Source organism: Limanda limanda, chromosome 7, assembly GCF_963576545.1.
Source record: "Limanda limanda chromosome 7, fLimLim1.1, whole genome shotgun sequence".
In the NCBI taxonomy this organism is placed as follows: Eukaryota; Metazoa; Chordata; class Actinopteri; order Pleuronectiformes; family Pleuronectidae; genus Limanda; species Limanda limanda.
The window spans coordinates 16,121,450-16,142,052 of NC_083642.1; the positions used below are offsets into that span (position 1 = coordinate 16,121,450).

At 45.4% G+C, this 20,603-nt stretch overlaps 1 protein-coding gene across 1 annotated transcript in view; it reads left to right on the top strand.

The window, feature by feature from the left end:
* The window catches only part of rerea (arginine-glutamic acid dipeptide (RE) repeats a), a 123,907-nt gene that overhangs the window by 53,647 nt on the left and 49,657 nt on the right, over window positions 1-20,603 (top strand). Inside the window, exon 4 of the mRNA XM_061074248.1 lies at window positions 6,169-6,239. Within this exon, the coding sequence (XP_060930231.1) occupies window positions 6,169-6,239 (71 nt within the window). The remainder of the gene's footprint in view (window positions 1-6,168; window positions 6,240-20,603) is intronic.

Consider the following 20,603-nt stretch of genomic DNA (forward strand, 5'->3'; position numbering starts at 1 on the left):
TTAATGATTGCAATAAGCTAAAGGAGTGCACATTATCCAAAGTAGCAACTCTACCAGCAGTATTATCTCCAGCTGGAGGCCAATGCATCATACAATCAAACAACAATGTTGACCCACTCTTTGTTTTGTCTTGGGCTGCGTTGATAAATGTCAAAGTCGTCATTCCTTAGATGACGTGATAGTGACGACAGCTGTGATAATGCTGATAATGCTTTTCATTCCCATTGTAATTTGACTCACTAAACGCGTGCTATCTATGCTGGGGCCAAAAGGAACTCTAGTTTTCCTTGAGAGATGATTGAGCCGCGGTACAATGTCTTTATTACATTTGTTGAATGAAGCTAAAAAGAGAACCAACCTTTTGTGCAGCTGTAAACATGGCCTGTCCATCACCCACTGTTTAGAAATGGGCTGCAAGAGAGTGGGGAATGTCAACGGTAGGAAGCCAGGCTCACTGGTTGTGTATATAGACTGCTCTCTATCTCACTCTCTCTCCCTCTCCCTCTCCCTCTCCTGCTTAACAGGGCTCTCCGCCTTGCAACTAAATCATTGCCGCCACGTCTTTTCATTTATGTAGCAGCTAGCAAAAGGTCAGGTGGAGAATGAGAGGGGGGGGCACATTGTTTGGATATTTAACGGGAAGAGCGGAAATTACAGCCAGCGTGTTAGGTTAGGTTTCCGCTCCTCCAACTCGACTCACACACACGCATCAACACAAACACTCAGCCCTCCTTTATTCCCCTCATCTACTCAACAGACAAACTAAAGTAGGTGCAGTGAAATAGCCAGACACCCCCCCGATATGTTCTCTGTCTAAGCACGTTATCAGGTTGGCTGAATTATCTCTGCGCTGGTATCAGTGGAGGTCCTCGAGCAAGCAGTCACTCTGAACCAAAGCCTTGTTGTTGCTCACTCTCCATTTCTGTCCGTGTAATGCTCTGCAACGGACTCCATTGAAGACTCCACATTTCATGTTTAATAGAGAGAGAGCACAGCCGCTTTGTCTCATAGTCAATCATGCAGAGACAAGGGGTGGGGGGGTGGGGGAGGGAGAGAGGTAAAAACATCGGAAGCAGTCAGTCACATCAATGAAACATTCAAAAAGGATATAAACAAAGTCGACTGTCTCAGTGGATTAGCGCTGCGGAATATTTATATTTCCGCATTCGAGCAAACGGCAGAGCCAGTGTCTGATTGATGGGGAATATTTGTGTTTCCTGTCTTCTCCTTCAATTAGTTTGACAGGTCTAGAGTGGCCCGGGTGTCACAGCCTGCTCCCACTGTGTATACCAGAGCTGTTGGATCGGTTTAGAGTAGGATGAGCCAGGACTAGAGCACTGGTATGCTAGTTTGTAATTTACCTCCTATTGTCAAAGTGGAAGATCCTCCACCTCAGCGACAGACCTCCTACTGTGTCTTCTGTTTATTGTTCAAGTGATAAGCTGTGTGCGTGTGTGTGTGTGTGTGCAGAGCATGTTTTTCCTCCTCCCGCTTGTTCATTGGTAGCAACCATCTTGCAATCAGATTTGATGTGTGCAGCTTAGGCAGACACAAAGCCTGCCATGGATTATGCTTTACTAAATGTTAAATCCCTTTATAGCCGTCTAGTGACACACAATATGTAAAACTGACCACCCTCGGTGAGGGATTTAAACCGCCCCAGACATGGGGAGAGGGAAGAAGTTGTGACGGAAAATGATAGAGGAACCATAACAAATAGTGAAACGGAATACTGTGTTGATTGCTTTTGTCGCGGGGAGCTTTAGTAACATACAGGCTCATGTCATCACATAAAAAATAAGTAATTTACGATAGAAACTGTCTGCATGCTCCCAATCTCCAGCCACCCACCAATCTCTATGCTTAACCTTTATATCCCTCGTAGATGGGTTCAGGAAGCTTAGTGCATATCGATTGGTGGGGAAAGGTAGAAGGAGGAGTGCAATTGGCCAATAGGTGGGCCTGCAGCGAACTCTGGCTCTGCTGCACTTTAAAAAGGATGAAGGAGTGTGTCTGTGTCTGTACTGTTGGCCAGGGGACTGTACACCGTGCCATTTGTACGGTCGGCTGCTGGGTTGAACAGACTGACGCAGTGCAAGAAGCAGACATGCCAAATGGATCTGTACCCTGTGGCTGAGCTCTCACCACATCCCGAGGCCCAGCCAGACACCTCCAGAGCCTACACACACAAACACACGCACAAACACACAAATGCATGTACACACACACACACACACACCACAAATTTTAGATTCTACATATTGCTACAGGGGGGTCAATAGGAGGCACCTTTAAAGCATGGAGACCCCTCACTTGTAAACTCACACATTACTAATAACAAGTCTTTGTGCTCTTACCACTGTAACACATAAATGCACACTATGTACAAAGCGTGCTTTTAAGAGTAATATAGACTGCAACACACACACACACACACATGCTGAGAAAGAGAGAGCTCCATCCACGTTGCTTTCCACTGCAGCAGCTCGGCACTGCAGGTGGCTGGCAGCCATAGCATGTCTCCTTCCCTTCCTAAGTGACCGCCTGGCTGGTCTGTTTAAAATGTAGAGTGCTAATGAAAACCAGCTGCCCCTCCCAGACTCCTTCTGCCTTTGTACCTGAGTGTATGTCACACAACATGGTAACCCACTATCAGACAAGACATGCACTAATTTCCTTATTGCAGATGAGTGATAAATTACATGAAAAACCAACCGAAAATGTCTTAATTAGATGTTTGGCCATCATGTGCCACCAAAATAGCTTCAGTACAGTTCAAATTTGTAACGGTTCAGTTTTGTTAACTTAATTGGTCGGTTGAATTTTCCTGAGACTCAGCTGACTCATTTAACTGGCCCTTTGTAGCTACTCCCATAGACCAATGTTAAAAATTACATGAACGTTTAAAGTGAACTGAATGATAATTCTTTTAAGTTTCACTATTGGTGATTTCTGTGCAACTAAACCTCTTTTATAGATAGAGATTGAATTCATAGCAAAGAAAATGATACTTCACGGGAACACAACACATCTGAGTTCTGTTTTCAGTTTGGATCCTCATGAGAAGCCAGTGCAGTGTGGTTCAGTGAGTGCTGGGTTGGTTATTACAGAGCCAAGACACCGTAGGCTAGAGCTGGATTAGCATTGCGCATCCCGTCTGCAACAAAGGCTGGGTGTGGATTGGTTTGCTGTTTCCAGTCAAGCCAACACAAGGGGCAAGCCCTCGGAGTCCTCTCATATTGAAACACAGCAGTGTGAATCTGTAGCCTGTCGCTAACTGAACAGATCTATTTTTAAAAAGCCCTCACTGTTCTCCCATCTCTCCCCACGCTAGAGACTCTGGGAAAAGGGCTTTTTAGTGAAATCCAACCACCTGCCGACTGCTAAATGAGAAAGCGTGGGCTAGCCGAGAGGGAAAGGAGAGGAGGGGGGGGTGGTGTTGTCAAAGAGCCTCTGTTCTCCCTTAGGAGCTCAGTCAGCTGTAGGCCTGCCCTATTGTAGAGAGCCGATGGTATCGCTTGCCAGGTATTTCCCTCTGCTGTTCCACCCAGAAGAAGGGAGATTTATAGGGGCTGGTGGATGAGGAGAGAGGAAGGAAAGTTGGAGAAGAATCAAGTGTCAGTGTGCCTCCAGGCCCTGACTGCCTGTGAAACCACCCCACTGGGATCGGCCCAGCAGGAAATGGCACAAGGCCGCCGTGGTCATCAGCAGGTCTCCTCCACAGAGCCGCTGTGGTCAGTAATAACACCAGTCTCCCCCTTCTCAGGATTTCTGTCATTCTTGGCCCTGCAGTCCCCTCACACCCCCGTGGTTCCATTATTGCATTCCTTGTGCTATTTAATTTTAGGATCAGTGCACTCGAGTGGGGTGGCTCTTCTGAAGCTGCGCTGTGCTCTGCAGCGTGTGCAGTCTGAGCCGAGCACCACTGGTAACAATGCAGGTGCGTCCTGCCTCATGGAAAACACTCGCCAACAAAACAAACACTGAAACAAACACTCCTCCTGATTTAAGAAGCCTGTCTTATTATTTATTGATCTATTTATTTGTGTCTTGTATTTATTTATTTTTTCTTTCAATGTATTAACTCTTCATTGAATCCCTCGGCACCATTGTAAATGAGGGTCTTATTCCTCAATGTTTTCCGAGGCTTAAATAAATAATCAATCAATCAATATCCCAAATTACATGTTCATATTCTTGCTGCGTTTAGCCAGTTTCATCCCATAGCACCGCCCTTCCCCCATCACTGTTTACTGAACACAAGCGTACAGGACTGTGTTCACAGTGTGACTTTTCCATTGTAGCTTGTCTCGTAAAAGAAAGCTAAGCAGATATCACCTCACATCTCCCCCCCTCCTTTCTGCTGGAATGCTGCAGCAAATTAAACAGCATCTTATTTGCTTGAGACAAGGAGAGCAGGACGCGCTCTTCTGCTGAGGCTAGGTGTGTTTTAGATTAGACGTGCTTGGCAGTCACACGAGCATAGCTGCCTGAACAATGAGCTACAGCGGAAGAACTGCTGTAGTGTTGTGTGTGCTGTGAGGTTATATGCTGCTGCTCGAAGTCGGTAGTGACAATGTAATTGGAGAAACAATGAGCGCGAGGATCAGCTTTCAGTGAAGCGCTCGGGATTGAGACACTGCACTCAGGACTCAGGAGCTACATGATGATCTCTCTGTGTCGAAGTATTGAACTTTCTCTCTCTCTCTCTCTCTCTCTCTCTCTCTCTCTCTCTCTCTCTCTCTCTCTCTCTCTCTCTCTCTCTCTCTCTCTCTCTCTCTCTCTCTCTCTCTCTCTCTCTCTCTCTCTCTCTCTCTCTCTCTCTCTCTCTCTCTCTCTCTCTCTCTCTCTCTCTCTCTCTCTCTCTCTCTCTCTCTCTCTCTCTCTCTCTCTCTCTCTCTCTCTCTCTCTCTCTCTCTCTCTGTCTGGGTGGCATGGCGGTCAGCAGTGGGGTTGAGCCAAGTTAGGAGTTGAAGTTATGGCTGCCGAGGGAGTGAGAACACTCGTCTACAAAGGCCCTGCCGCACCGACGGCTACACCCATCCAGCTAATGCACACTTCAACCCCCCCCCCCAAAAAACCCATCCCCCACTCAGGCCCCCGCTATGGCTAAACCCCCTAGTCCCTCCCCTTTCCACTTCTCCACTTGAGCGAGGAGACCCACTTCCAAATGCACAAAACGGCAGGAATGTTTAACAAGCCAAGCAGACCCTGGAGGACTGTGTGGCCATGCTTCGACAATCTCTTTTTCAAGCAATGAAGAGTCTCTGGCTTTTCATTGTTTTGCCTTTTGAGCAACTACAAGCTGTTTTTATAGGTTATTTGAACCCCAGAATATTTTTGCTCAGTTTGATCACGATCTCTGTTTTGTGTTTCAACTAAGAGCCAAGGTGAATAGGAGACTATTATGCTAATTTGACTTTTGTAAATTCAGATCTCTTCTGTAATAATTCTAACCCTTGGCTGTGTCTCGAAAGTGCTGTACTGGCCTTAGTCCCCATTATCCACCTCCTCCTCCTCCTCCTCTTCCACCTCCTCCTCTCCTTGACAGAAGTGGTTGTGTGTTTTTTTGTCCTCTGCAGTGTGAATGTTTTTGTTAAGGAGATGAGAGTTCATGACCTGGCCATACCACGAGTCACATTCAATTAAACAGCACAGTCGGCTGGGCCACCTTCCTCACACACATTATGAGAGGGTTGCTTTTAGCACTCGAGAGGGGTTATGTCATTTGGCAACATGCTCAAACGTGAATGAGAAATTCTTGTTTTGCTGCTTAGCTTGCCAAAAGCTAACTGGATATTTATATATATAGGTGCAATGACAGAAGTTGTCATTTTCATAGAAAGGGGTTACAGTGATGACTGCAGGGTGGGTTGGGGTTAAAGCTAGTATTGCTCACTGCTGTACAAAAGGAGTGGAACAATAACATAATTCCCCTTGGGCGTAATGTTTGCTTTGGAAAGGCAACCTTGTAGCGTTCCAAAAGTCCTTAATCCTATTACTCGCATTCCAATTGAATTTGACTCAAGGAGAAAAATATCTTTTCAGCAGAGGTAACAGCTCACAAAATAATGTATTACTGAGTCTGTCTGCAGCAAAACATGAAAGAGGGAACATCTTCCTTCAAATTCACACAATTTTTTTTCCCTCCCCTCTTCTCATTTGCAGATTGTGTGTACATTGAGAGTCGGCGGCCCAACACACCCTACTTCATTTGTAGCATTCAGGATTTCAAGCTGGTGAGTACATTTTCATTAGTGTCTGTCCCGTTTCATGTCCCTGTGTCCTCATAATGGCCCGAGGTTTAACACCCACCCACACTGCGTCTCATGCTGAAAAACAAATGACTGGTTCCCCTGAAAAACAAATGACTGGTTCCCTAGTGCGGAGTGAAATCTGAGCTTCGATGGCGGCTGCACAATTAGATGATGCAGGTGCTGAGTTGCACATTTATATGCTGTAACCGTCTGATGAGAATTGAAAACAAATCAGAGTGAAATATGATTTTAAAAGAGTTCACAGTGTTTAACGGATTTATTTGGAAAAATACTAACACCTCTGAGAATCAGGCTTGAATATTAACCACCTTTGTGATCTACTGGCAGTGTAATAATGGTTGTAATAGAGACATAGATGTTTGTTGATGCACTTAATTGATTTAATGAAGGAGATTTTCACCAGTTTTCAATAGATTTTTTTTTTTTTACAACCTACTGTGGCCAAATTGCCTCTTTTGCTGAAGAAGGAGAGAAATTAGTTTTTAATTTGCTACTGAGGACGGCTGATTCATCAGGCTCAGTCGGTTTAGGGAGGTGGTGCTTAGGGTTGGGAGAGCTGTCTCTCTCTCTCTCTCCCTCACATTGACTGTCCAGTCTCTCTGAATTATCTTAGTTCACCCAACAGCTGCACCTCTATCCGTGCTGTTGAAAAGGTTGTAAAATGGTTTCAGATATGTGCTTTTGTTCCTTCTCAGTTGTCGACGCTAATGACACACGGCCTGATTTGAGAAATCCTGAAATTATCACAGCTGCATGCAAACCATGCAGAATATATCTTTCAAGTTGTATAATCTGGTAGTGCTGTCTCATCATACGTTGTGTCATTAGTTATGTAGGAGGTCATTCTACTCAAACAAATGTTTTTGTTGGCTAAGGAAATTTACCAGTTTGAAATTGATAATGCAACCAAAGGTGAAATGTTTTTAATTGGTCCCTTGTATGTGAGTTATCTGTGAGTTGAACACATTTAGGTGCAGCTCACAGAACTACCCTCTAATGGATCAAGCCTACTGGAGTATAATAGATGGGTCTATGGTGCTGAACAAGGAAGCATCTAAGCTTTCTGAAAGGAACATTGGTTGTCTTTTAACAGATTGGTTGTCTAAGCATATAGTGCAGAGGGCTCGGTAAGGGGCGGCCAGGCCCCAGGGGGCCCCGGTAATGCCTGCCGACAGCCAGGGTGATGATGGGAGGTCAGCTCAGAGGCCACACAGCACGTTTTTGAAACGGTGGAATATCGTGTGTATGTACATGTCTGTGTGTAGACGTGTGAGATCAAGATATTGATCATGTGTGAATACTTTAGAGTGTGTGAAGAAAGGTTTTTAAGGTGAGGCCTGCAGAGGGGAGGACAAGCCAGCCCCACAGCAGCCGGGCTTTAATCGGATTGCGATTGGAGAGTGCTGAGGCCGGCAGGAACCCCCCCCCAAGAGCTCACACATGCGCACACACACACGCTCGCACACAAACCCACACACCTGCACCTTGATTAAGAGCGCCAGAAGAGGTCTGGAGCAGGCCGAGGTAATTGTCCTGGGAGGGAGAGGGAGAATTCTGGCTCCATTAGCTGACCTCTATCTCTCTTTTTCTCTTTCTCTCTCTCCGTCTCTCGCTCTCTGTGACTCCCTCCCCCCATCCATCTGTAATTAATGAACAGCCATCTGCATGCCTGTATGTGTTTGAGCAGGCTGTACCCTTGTCGTCCTATGTTAAAACAACAAGTCCCGCTGGCTCTCCAAACAAGTACGCTGTTTTTCAATGAGCCCACTTTGTCGCCAGGCTACAAATCACAAAAGATTGGCACTGTAATCTCTATTTCCTGGAGAAGGGCAGACTCCTCTCTCAGAATGATAGCTGTATTAGGTTGTAATAGCACATGTTGATGTAAACTTCCATCTAGTCGGCCAGCCTCAAATCTACTCTGTCACCCTGCACTCAAAACTGGGACACAAACTAGTGCCACTGGGAGAAAGACAATATTCATCCACTCATTCTGCTCTTTTGTTGAACACAGTGGTTTGGAGTAATCGCATTTGCCTCTTGTGCCGCACTGTATCGTAAAGGACAGGCAGCAGGCAACTTGAAGTCCATGTTAGTGAACAACGCATTAGACATCAAGTCATTCTCTTTATTTCCTATCCTCTCATCTCTCCCTGCGTCTGTGCCCAACCCCCGCTTTTTCTTCCCCTGCACAAATTATCGATCCCCCCCCTCCTCCTCCCTGTGCAGGGGAACAGGGCTTTGCAAACAGCAGAGGGGGAGGAAATTTCATTGGTCCTAAACCAAACCACCATATCAATATTGCCCCTCTCACACCCTTCTCCTTTCCCCTGTCTCGCTCTCCTCCCTCAATCTTTAGACTGTAACAGTCTCACTCTGTACTTTATCTAATGACCTGTGAATCCAATTAGTGGTGTGTAGAAATCCTGAATGCAGCCATCAATCTTCCGTGCGGTGGGAAGAAGAAGGGTTGAAGCCGGCCGCTCTGCCTCTGTACGCCTGTGCCTCACTGTGTGTTTCTTCTCTGCTGATTGTTTGTTTGTGTGATTATTTAGCATGTGTAATAGCACATGCAAATGAAATCAATTTTGCAGTATTATTGGGGTAATTCTACACTTGGGAGAAAATCGTTTTCCTTAGTTTGTTTCCTCAACAGTTGCAGCTGTGGGGCCCACTGTAACCTCTGTGACTTATTGATCCAGCACAGATTTCAGTCTCCCGCCTTCCTCCTAAAATGTCTGCCCAGATACAGGGGTGACCAGTAGGAGGCCATTTTAGTTGTTAGCAAATCAGAGGTGAAATAAAGACGCCTAAATGCTTTATTAAATCAGTACTTCTCTTACATGGCCATGTTGAGATTATTAGAAAAGAACAAATGATTTTTTTTTTTTAAATGTCACAACAAGAAAATATCGCTTAACATCAAATACCACTTTCAGTGAAATTAACAATAAATTGTATATATTATATAGGTAGACATGCATTTAGGTGTATTCTAAAGTAAACCTGTCTGCTATTCCCTCTTATGTGATTAGTTAGGTCAGTTAAGAGCCTTGTTTTCCCACAAGGGCTCGTCTCAGTTTACACCCAGTGCCACGACCTTGTAATGTGTTTACAATCTATATTTGATGAGAGTATTGCAGTGATCGTGTCGTAGACGTGTGTGTTTGTGTGTTTGCCCTATAGGTGCTGGCCATGTAACTTATATTCTGATCATCCATTTTGTAGACCTACTGTATTCATATTAACATCATATGCTCACACACACCTCTCCGTGTTCCCTGCTGGTGTGAGGACAACCTAAGACAATAAGCCACTGAACAACCTGCAGTCATATCTTCCCATTGACCCTGACTTCACCGATCCATTCTGCTCTTCTCACCGTGATTTTCTCCTCCGTCTCCATTTCTCTCCTCCTCCCTCCCTCATCTGTCTGTTTCCACACTTCACTCCTCCCTCATCCCCACTCCTCTTTATCTGCTGTCATTCACCCACCTCCCTCCTCCCATCCCGTGTTCTGATCATTGTGTCCATGTCCTCGACGCTCATTGCCCCCCCTCCTCTTACCACCACCACAACCTCCCTCTATGCTTGTATCTAACCTCATTTGCTGTTATTGGCCAAGTCAGCTGTGTTTCTTCCTCCATCCCTTCCTTCCCCACATCCCTCCCTTGCTTTTTGTCTCCCTCCCTCTTTCGCTAATGGAGTGATTGCAGTGTTTCTCCCTCCGGGAACGAGGGATTGTGGAGCCCAGTATGACACACCCACACTCTTTCTGTTAATCTTACACACACACACACACACACACACACACCCCTAGTCCTGGATTTCCCTGCTTATGGACATTTAATTAGATGCCGTGTACAATGCAATTATCTTGCCAGGAGTCCAGCTCATATGTTGCAGACCTGATGAGCTTAAAAGAACGAGGGGATTTTCTTTGTCATGTAACCAGTATATTGTGTGAACTGTGCTCACTGGTTTTCATTTAGCACCCCTCATCTTGGCATCAGTTTAATAACACAGTATAATGTAATGGCCCTCTCAAGGTTGAACCTACTCTGTTTGCATTGTGAGATGTGTGCAAGCAAGTCTGTGATACGCTGTGCATCCAGTGAAAACAGTCTGCGATGGAGTGTTTGTTCAGGCTTCCAACGCCGTCAGATGACACACGCATGCACAATGAGCGTGTGTATGTTTGTGATTAGACGTAATTGATGCGTGTCAATCTAATTAATGACATGTTGAAACAATAGGTGCGCCTGTAAAGGAAAATGTTGTGTTTATGAAACCTCGACTCTTATTGATTAGTACGTGACTTTGCTTTTTGCATGCAAGATTTGTTCATTTGGCTTTGCATGATCGCCGCATGCGTAATCAGTAACGAACACAGAATTGATTTAACTGATGCTTGGAAACAAAAACATCAGAACCTGGTCGTTCATATTTCTGGTGTATTCCAGCCAGCTGGGAGTTTGCCCTCTCTTAACCAGGAGCTGTCAAGAAAAGCAGCAATATTGAATTATCTTTCAACGCCTTTTTGACAGCTCTATATTTATCTGTAAATATTTTTTTGTTTCCTTAAAATTTATAGAATATTGTATTTTCCTGACAACTGAATTAATAGCATTCGCAATGCCCAGATGTTGACGAGACATGTTTACTTAGCTACACTTAGAAATCATTTGAGTTAAAATATATGAAATGCTAGTCTCATTATAAAACTCCTTACAATTATTAGAAAGCCAAAACATTTAGTTACCAGATGGCTTGAACAAGAATGATGAAAAGGCAATTCATAATTTCCTTCATTTTCGTTTCTAGGACAGAAAACAGAGAATTAATTAGATTTTATATTTTAATGATACACAAAATACCAGTATTTTTAAACCAGATGAATTGCTTTAACTACAAAGCATGAATGTGTCATGTTAATTTTCAATTATTTTTTATTCATAAATGTCCTCAACTCTCTGTGTAGTCGGGTGACATGCACTGTCAGGTACAACTGTTTGCTTGTGTTGGACAGATATGACAGCATAGCTTTCCTAGTTGTCATGTAAACAATGTGTGTACACCTCCACTACACACACACACAATAAATGTTAATTGTTTCTTAAGCAACTGTTTCCTGATGGTTTTCGCTTGTGCTTATCTTACAGCCCTGGAAAATGTCACCTTTTTAAAGCCCATAATTAAAAATGTTTGATAAAGATGCAAATATATGTGCATAAATATGCATACTTAGTTACTAGGGTTTTCTGTGGATCTTGAGTATAGTGCTAATGGAATCCAAAGTGTTGATAATTAGCGTAACAATGAGAATCAGTTTGCAGTTAGCTTGGCTGCCCATATTCAAGTCTATGCAAAAATATCACTTAATGTACAATTTGGCATCAGATAGCAGGGTTCGCTCTTCCTCATCTGATCCCTCCCCAGATTTCTCCCTTTTATGTAAAGCTGCTCTGTCAAAGTGGCTGTGAGGCGTGCAGCTGTGAGTCAAGCCAGACTGTAATGAACAACCTGTGCGTTTCTTTCACCAGAAAGTCTCTCGTCTGTGTTGTGCTGATATTGAGATGGCTGTAAGAGGTTGACTAGACAGGCATCACTTGTCTGTTGTCACTGCCTAGAAGACTGAGTTCCCTCTTTTTATCTCCCTGTTACTCACTGTGCGACCGACCACCCTCCTCCCTGCCCCCTTCCAACATTTTGAAATGCAATTATGGATCAGTGAGCACTGCCATCAGTCGCACTTCTTGTTAATATTTATCGAGTGGAGCAGCAGCCGCTGCCATCTCCTGAGAGAGGGGCGCTACAGTCATTAGGGGCAATTTTGTCCGTGTGTGTGTGTGCGCGTGAGCCTGTGCATGTGTGCATGCGTGCATGCATGCTGCTCAGCTCTTCCTTTCATACCAGGGTTCACTCAGCTGCTGTAAGCGAGCTGGTACATTTCACAGGCATGAACATGTGGAGGTGCAGCCTTTCACCATTTTGTGTGGGGCTGTCTTAAGTGTCTGCTTGTCTCTGAGCTCTCTGTGAGGAAGCAGCTTTGACAAGGGCATCTAGGCGTCTATAGACACGGCTGGCCAGCCGAGCCGGCTGCAAGCTGTTTGATTGAAGCATTCTGCTTGTAATGTTCCCCATTGAGTCGCAGCCTTAAAGCAATAGAACCACAGCACAACAGCTACTAAACACTGAATGGCCATTCATTGTCACTTACATTCAAAAGGAAAACGGACCAGAAATGGTTGCTGACAATATACCTCTTAGCTGTGGTGGGCTGGAGCAGGTTAACGCATGAAGGGAAACACATTTTTTGATTTGAACAAATTAATTCTGCTCAGATTACCTGCCTTTATTTGACAAATAGCCCCCTCCTCTTCTCTCCCTCACAGTTGGCTGTGACTAAACCCTGTGAGCAAAGGATTTTTTACTGCTGCCTTGGCAGTATCAGGTGACTTTCCCTATTATAACCGTTTTGATTAATGCTCCTCCGTGAGGCATTCACCCCACCAATCCTGCCTTCCCTGTCCCTCCCATTCCCTCCCTTCTCTGTCTCTACACACTTGAAATTTCATTGAGGTGAAGCCATCAATGCTGCTCTTTGTAATAACATTAGGTCATTAAGCCGAGGTGTAGGGTCACTAGCTGCAGCAGCTGCTGTTTCTATGCAAGCATGTTCTTAATCTGCAAGACTGACAAATGCTTGTCCGACTCTGGTGAGTTTGCAAGCTTGCCGCGTTTCTCAAATCAGATGGAGACAGGCACGCATCTCTTAGACAGAACTCTGTCTCTCTTCGGGGAGGCAGGTGAGATTGATTGTCCACATGAGCGCTGCGATGAATAAATAAAGCAATACAAATGGCAAGGTTGAGATAACAACACAGTTCAGGCAGTGAGTGGAGGAGGCTGTATTCAGCTCTCCTTGTGGGTATAAAACCAAGCCAAACCTCTCCTTGGCGCCCCGCTTCTCCTCTCACATTCCCCCCTTTTCATCTTTTTGGACAGATAACACTTTATTCTCTCACCCTCACTGCCCTCCCTGTGCATTAGCTAAATGCTGCTATGGAAACTAGTTGTTCAGCCAATAGGATTATCTTTCTCCCGTATAGAAGACAGACAGGGAGGGAGGCAGAGACGGACTGAAATCAAAATGGGGTTTGTATGTGTTTTTAGATGGAGTCGGTGCAGCCCCTGGACAGTGGGGGTTGGTCAGGCTAAAGGGCCAGGCAAGCGCCCATAGCATTTTCATAAGGCTCTTTAAAAGCTCAATCAATAGCCTCCTCTTTGACGCACCACTGCTAAATTATTCAGCAGAGAGGCCCCTTTGCCCACTCTTCCCCCTTGGAGTTTCATTAATCGAGTTTACTTTCACCGTCTTGGCTAAATCTCTAGCACACAGCTGCATGAAAATTTGTCATGTCATTTTCCAGTGACAGATGACATTCGGGCCTTGCATATATATCCAAAGTGCTAATTCTGCTCCTTGTTGCTGAGTTGTTGAAATATTCAGCGGTGCCTCAGACACTTTTCTTTTTTTTCCCCTGGCACATCACAAGTGGAAATGTCTCCTCTGATGTCTTCACCAACATCTGAAACAAATTCACTGCGCTCTGCCATGGAGCACTACCTTTATCTTAAAAGCAGAAGAGCAAACAGACAGTGTTATCTTCCCTGCCGCTGACTTTGATGAGCAGGCGGTAAAACAAATAAGGCAAAAATGGCAAGAAAGACGGGTAGATTTGATGTTGTCAAAACGTACAGGCATCCAAAGCTAGTCAATATATATGGCAATAATAACGGGGTCTGTTTAATTACCTGACCAGGTCCTGTTGAAAACAATCAACGCCGTCATAGGGGGCAGCACGCTAAATAAGAGGGAGATGGGTCCTTTGAAGCACGGTTATATTAATAGTGTCTCTTGTCCTTTGGGGTTAGATGTTTTCCACAGTAGATTACCTAGAAATGTGTTTTTCTTTCCCTCCAATTTACACATGTCTGGTAACATCTCTCCAGGGAGTATTATTTTCAGAGGAGAATCTCTTGGCTTTGCTCGGCCACCCAGTGCTGACTGTAGTAACCAGACACTAAACACTTATGCGTGGATTGGTCAAGCTTTAATTGGATTGGCCTCTGTTATGAAAATGGACGGCTAATTTTACCCCACCTCCGCGTCCTCGCCCACTTTACATTTCCACTCCTCCCATCCGGCCCCCCCCCCTATATCCCCCAACCCCCCTCCCTGCGCGCTCTCCCCGAGCTTAAGTGGGTATCTGGCGTGCTTCACCACTGGTTCTCAGCTCAGTGTAATTTCCAGCTTGTCCAATGTGTGACATGCCAATAAAAAAAGAATGAGAGAGAACAGGAGAGGTGGGGGGGAGGAGGGGGAGAGGGTAACGCTGTGCAAGTGCAGATTTACAGTGGTATCGGGTTCACACGCTTTCGGTAGGGCCCTACTTTTTCCCATTCTTTTTCTCTCTTTGTCCATTGAAGAACACATGGTGCAAATTAACGCTCGCTGGTCAAGGGAGAAAAGGGGGAAGGAGAGAGGTAAGAAGGGCAAAGGCATCGGTCAGGGACAGGGAGAGAAAGAAGTCGCGAGGGGAGCACATTTCAGGGATTGCTGTGAGGTCTTTGGAATGTCTGCATTTTGTAACTCTGAACCTGCCTCGTTCAGCCCTTAAAACAACAGCAACATCACAGCAGGCTGCCATCTCAAGCAGCTCCCCCTGCAGCAATCTCATACATACCCTCTGACATTCTGTACATGTGTTACAGCGCGAGTCATTGCTAACTTTATCTAGCCTCCATCTCGGAATACTTGTTGATGTAATGCAACACAACTGGCTCACACATGCTCGCGCTTTGATCACAAAAAGGGGAATATCACTATTTAAGATCTTTCATATGCCATTTCCCTGCAATAACTGTCTGGACTCCGTCAGTGTGTGTGAGCAAGAAAACCCTCTTTTAATACCTAAAAACTCCCAAAAATCAAGAACCCAATCATGTCATCATGATTCACACTCTGGATCTCCTCCATAACAAACCAATAAAAACCTTGAAGGGCGCTCAACTCAAACCTCCGCATTAAAATGAGGGGTTTTAGTAGATTTAGTAAAATCCTCTGAAGCATAATATGCACCAGTATCCACAGTCACATTCTCTATAGCACAGAAAGTTGATTGTGTTTGGTAGTGTATGCAAACATAAGATACATGGGAAAAGAGTAGCAGGGCAGGACAATCTGGTTTCTCTGGGTTTTAAGTTAATGACAAATTCAAACAGGACACAGAAGGATGATTGTGTGTTTTCCATTCGGTGCGTCACATTTCCGCCCGCACTGGCTGTGACTGGTGTTGCATGTGCTTTGATGGGCGAGTCTAAATTGTGTTTGCCTGTCTGTCACCGCCAATGGATCACATGGACTGAGGGAACCACAGCTGCAAGGGCTTGGAGACGCTTCACTACACTTGTGCACACAGACTTCATTTATTCTGCACATAGGTGTTTGTGCTTCTTTCTTTTGACGGGCATTGACACACAACACATTGCACACTTTATTATTCCACATTGTGTGTCCCTGAACCCTTTTGTTGTGCTTACCAAAAACACATCTAGTCCAAACCTCCAAAATTCTCTCCCATCCCCTCTTGCTATTTTGCTGCACTCGCCACTCTCTCCCAAACCTTTTCTCCACTGAGATTTCATGCTACAACCAGTTGATTTTGTTCCTGCCTCGATCTTAAACCGTGTGCTATGAAGAAGTATAAACACTATCCACAATGGCAGAGACATTTCCTGGCATCAAAGGGCCGAGCTGTGCTCTCCCCTCAGTAGCTGTATTCATTTCTGCACCCGCCACGCTCAAACGCTCTTTGTTCTTCTCTTTATAGGAATGTACTTAACAGTTTGGCAGTGTTGTGTTTGTGAACAGAGCCGCCTTTGTTCCAGGAGACAGTTAACACTTGTGTACAGAGCAGAGAGAGGAAAGACTGCCTTATTAAGCCTACTGTTAAATTAGCCTAAGCACTATCTTAATGAAATGATTAAGAAAATATAGACCTCCCCTAAGTCTCTTTTTATACAGTTGTCAAATCCCCATGTCTTTTGTCCGGTGCTTTCTCCTCTGCCCCTGTACAGTTGTAAAAGCACGCGGCTGCTGTGCGTGGCCATCTGTGGTGGGACCTTTCTCTGACACGCTGTTTAATTCCTTCTCTTACTTGCTTTAGAGCTAATTGAAATAACCAGAGCATTTTAAATACTTTTTTATCCAGATGGGACCGGCTGTGTGTTTATGAAAGGACTAATACAGGCGGCTGCATAGACTTACACTGCAGCATTCCGACAAGCTAACCTTGGGCTATTGAGCTTAACAGCCCATTTATAGATCATCACAATGCCCTCCCGTTTGAGGGTGAATAACTCTTTATAGGCACTTGTCATTTGCACTTTTCATATCCAATGGTGTTCCTTGCCTTATCCCACATTATTTCTATTCGGCTTCTCCTTTCTTACTCTCTCCTCTGCTGTCTGGTCGTCGTGATGAATCTTGTGCCTCAAGGCGCTGTGGGATAAGGGGCTGATTTGGGCCCATTAATGATGGTGCCCCAGCACGTGAACACTTACGAATCAGTTCACACACCAGCAAAAGAGCAAAGCGTTATAAAAAATAAAAAAGAAGACCCACCCCCCCTCTGTCTCCTACCTTCACCCCCTTTCCAGGTGAAATGGAATGATTTAATGTGCAGCCCTGTCGGAGTGGGTAATGGAGTTGGCGGATGAGTGCGAATGGCTCTCTCCATCAGCAAGTGGAGGATGCGGAGGGGTGTTGGAGGTGATTGAGACCCCTGTCTGTCCAGGGGTGCTCCGTGTATAGACAGTGACCCCTCGTCCTCGCCTCCCTGCGGAGCCAAGATACACACTCGCACAAAACACACACCTCATTTCTTCATAGTGTGTGCACCACAGTGGAACTTGTGCTTACACTCTCCAAGCTGTACACGTGTGACAGCACCTGTAGGGGACTGATGGAGCTGGCTGTTAACAGATGGCTGAATGTCTCTTTGAGTACTTTTTGGCCCAGAACATCATCTCTAAAGGCGCCTCGCTGGGTCAACAGAGGGTTTTTTATATGGGCCTGTTCTGAGTGATAATGAGACATGATCTTATTTATTTGTCAGATGTTGCTTTAGCTGTTTAGAAGCTGCTAATTGGGAGCTTTATGTAAGTTAATTTAAGCCACATTTTCTATCAATTCACAACTTAGATTTTGTGCCAGTGTGAGAGGTTATGTTGCTGAATTCAAACAGTGATGGCAACAGAGGGAGAATATTGATTACTACAATTGATTACACTCACACTGCCCTTGCTCTCCTCTCTTGTCTTTGTTTGGACCCTGTTAAAGAGTTCTATTCCCAAAATGTCCATTCAGTCCATGTGAATATGTAATCAAAAGGCAGAGGTGCTGGTTAGGAGAGTAGTTTTAACAGCAGTGCTCATGTGTTGTGAGACTCACTGCGTAACTCCTGATACACCAGCAACGCTCCATAATTAGGTGCAAACTGTTTGCTGCTACGCCAAAATGTCATTTAAATGCCAAATGGCAGTGAGGGTGTGTATATTATGTGGGATCTGCAGCCTGTCACTGTAGGCCTGTGCTAGATCTCTGCTGCTGCCGGAAAGACGTTACACAGAGATAAGTGGTCGTTCTTGTGGCGTTGGCCCACACTGCTCTTCTTAGCTTGTGAGCTAGGACTCCCGATCCAAAAGCTCTCACACCCCAGCGGCTTTTGTTAGCAGAGATAATATCTTGTAACATGGAAAGGGCTGGTGTTTAACTAATTATTGTGCAAGTGTTTGCTGATGAGCAACAGCTTCTGCTGCTTTCACAGTTTGTACAAGGTGGTGCAGCTTATACACAACTAGGTGAGCTTTTCTATTCCAAACTATAAAAAGTCCAACAAATGCACACAGCTGATTTTGGCTCTTGATACAGCCTTTTGTCTGTGTAGCACACCCACTCTCTGCTGTTTCATTTAACAGCCTCTGCTCCATGAGGCTAGCTGCAAGTCTTTAGATGGTGAACACAGCACTGCAGGCCCATATAAGGAGTGCGCATTAGCCCTGTGAAGGTTCTGCACAGAATCACAAGGTGTCTGGAGTCCACCTGTCAAGCCCCACCACCGCCATCTTTAGCACCACACTGACAAAAACCATCAGAGCACCGCAAGCTCTATGCCAGCCTGCTGATATGCTATGCTAACACGTTAAAACAATAATGTTTATTGTGGTAATATGTCATGCTAAGCTTGCAGTCATTGGTTGGCTTAAATGAAAAGAAGCAGTGTTTCCTCTGGGCTGGTGCAGCAGCCACTGAGCTTTATAGCCTTTAAAGTAAAGCAAAGCTCCACATCCCTACCTAGTGTGTGTGCGTGTGTGCGTGCTTGAATCACTGTGTGTGAGCAGCTTGTGTAATCACTCCTAGCTGGCGGGCTTAGAGGGAGAGTGGAATCAATGCAGTGGGCTATGAAGAGAGGAGAGAGAAAGGAAGAGAGGGAGAGAGGAGGCTGATCAATATCATAGCAGCAGGGTGGGGTAATACCCACTTCATGCAGCGCCTCAACAAACAGGGAGGATTGTGGGAGTGAAGCAGAAGAGAAGAACAGAAATAAGAGAGGAGAAGAGCAGGAGGGGCAACGGTAAAAAGATGCAAATCTCAGTGGCGCCGGTAAACAAGAGGCTTTGTGTCAATCACCAGATGAAGAGGCACATTTAGCATTCTCCTCTCTCCTTCAACCATTCCAACGCTGCTGGGGACTGTTTGCTCGGCAGCTGCCTGCCCATTGGCCACGGGCCGCTGACGGGGTGTGGCTTCATGGCGATAATGTATGGGCTGTCATGGCAATGATATCCACTGTTTAAGAGAGTCATCAATAACCCCACCCTGTTGTATTCCACAGACTGTTAGTCAATGTCTGCCGGATCATCCCATCATCAGCCTATCATATCAGTGTACACACACAGAATCTATTGCAAGCATCCACTCAGTTACAAAGAGCCAGCTCTACGAACACCTAATCAACCTCCACCTAAGGACAGGTGGATGTCAATCACATCACAACAATGGAGGGGAAAAAACACGACAATCTGCCGACAACACAGGTCTAAAGCGGATGAGGTTCACAAGCTATAGAACATATAAAGCTCTCTTTATGCTGCCTGTGCTTTAGTGGATTGGGGTTGCGTGCTCCCTCCCACATCTCACGCTGATGCTGATTGCATGGTATGGTGAACTGTGTCTCCCTTCTGCTTGATTTAACATCAAAGCCGTGACTGGGCTGCGCCGAGCGGGCTTCACATGGCAGTTCAGAGCTGGGAGACAGGATGTGATGACGGACAAGTGAACTTACACTGTAAACGGACACTTCCTCTGCGGTGGGTAGGAAGTCCCCGGCAAACCATATGGTCACACTGGGATGCACAGATCTCCTGCATGTGTCTGAGTGTGTGGGGGGGCGGGTTCATTGGATTCTTTGGTTTTCCTCTCTGTGGGTTTTTTTGTAAATGTGTTTGTGTTTCCATTCCTCTTCTGTTCCTGTTCACAGCATCTTAGCCCCTGAAAATGTTACAACTAATTACATTGACCCAGCCTCTTATCAAATGCACCTTCTAGCCATTTTTAAAGGCAGAGATTGGTGTGCATGTGTCGCCTGTCAATGATGTTGGCAGGGGCAAGTGAGGGGTGAAAGTTGGACGATAGGTTACTTACTGAGAAGAGAGAACAGTCTGAGACAAGGCACCGACCTCTGTCTTTTTGTTCGTTTTCTCTTTTTTTTTTCTTCCTCTGCTTCTCTCACTCACTCACTGCGGGTTAACAGTCATCCCCCTCTTCTCCCTGACAGAGTGAGCCGAGGCGAATAATTCCCCCGTCTACATCAAAATCCTTCGCCTTCCCTACTCAGACCTGGACGCTGCTGCACAAAGCAAATGCAGACTGAGCCTGTGTGTGTGTGTGTGCATGTTCAAAATATGGTGTTTGATATACAGGCGCACACGCGGATGAATGGGCGGAGAAAGCTTTGATGTGCCTGGGTTGCAGAGAGTAGACACATCGGTTTGTTGTTGAAGCTCTTTGTCTCGCGCTCTCGCTCAGTGGGCACTGTGTATGTGCAAACTAGAACCAATGTGTTTGACACACCATTCTCATCATGACTCCAATGTTTCTCTTAAGTGAACAGTTGTTATCTCAGCCATTTGTATTTTATCCCGTTACACTGGGGGATGCCAGCAGTGAAGATGTTGCAAGCGGCTGCACTTTTCATT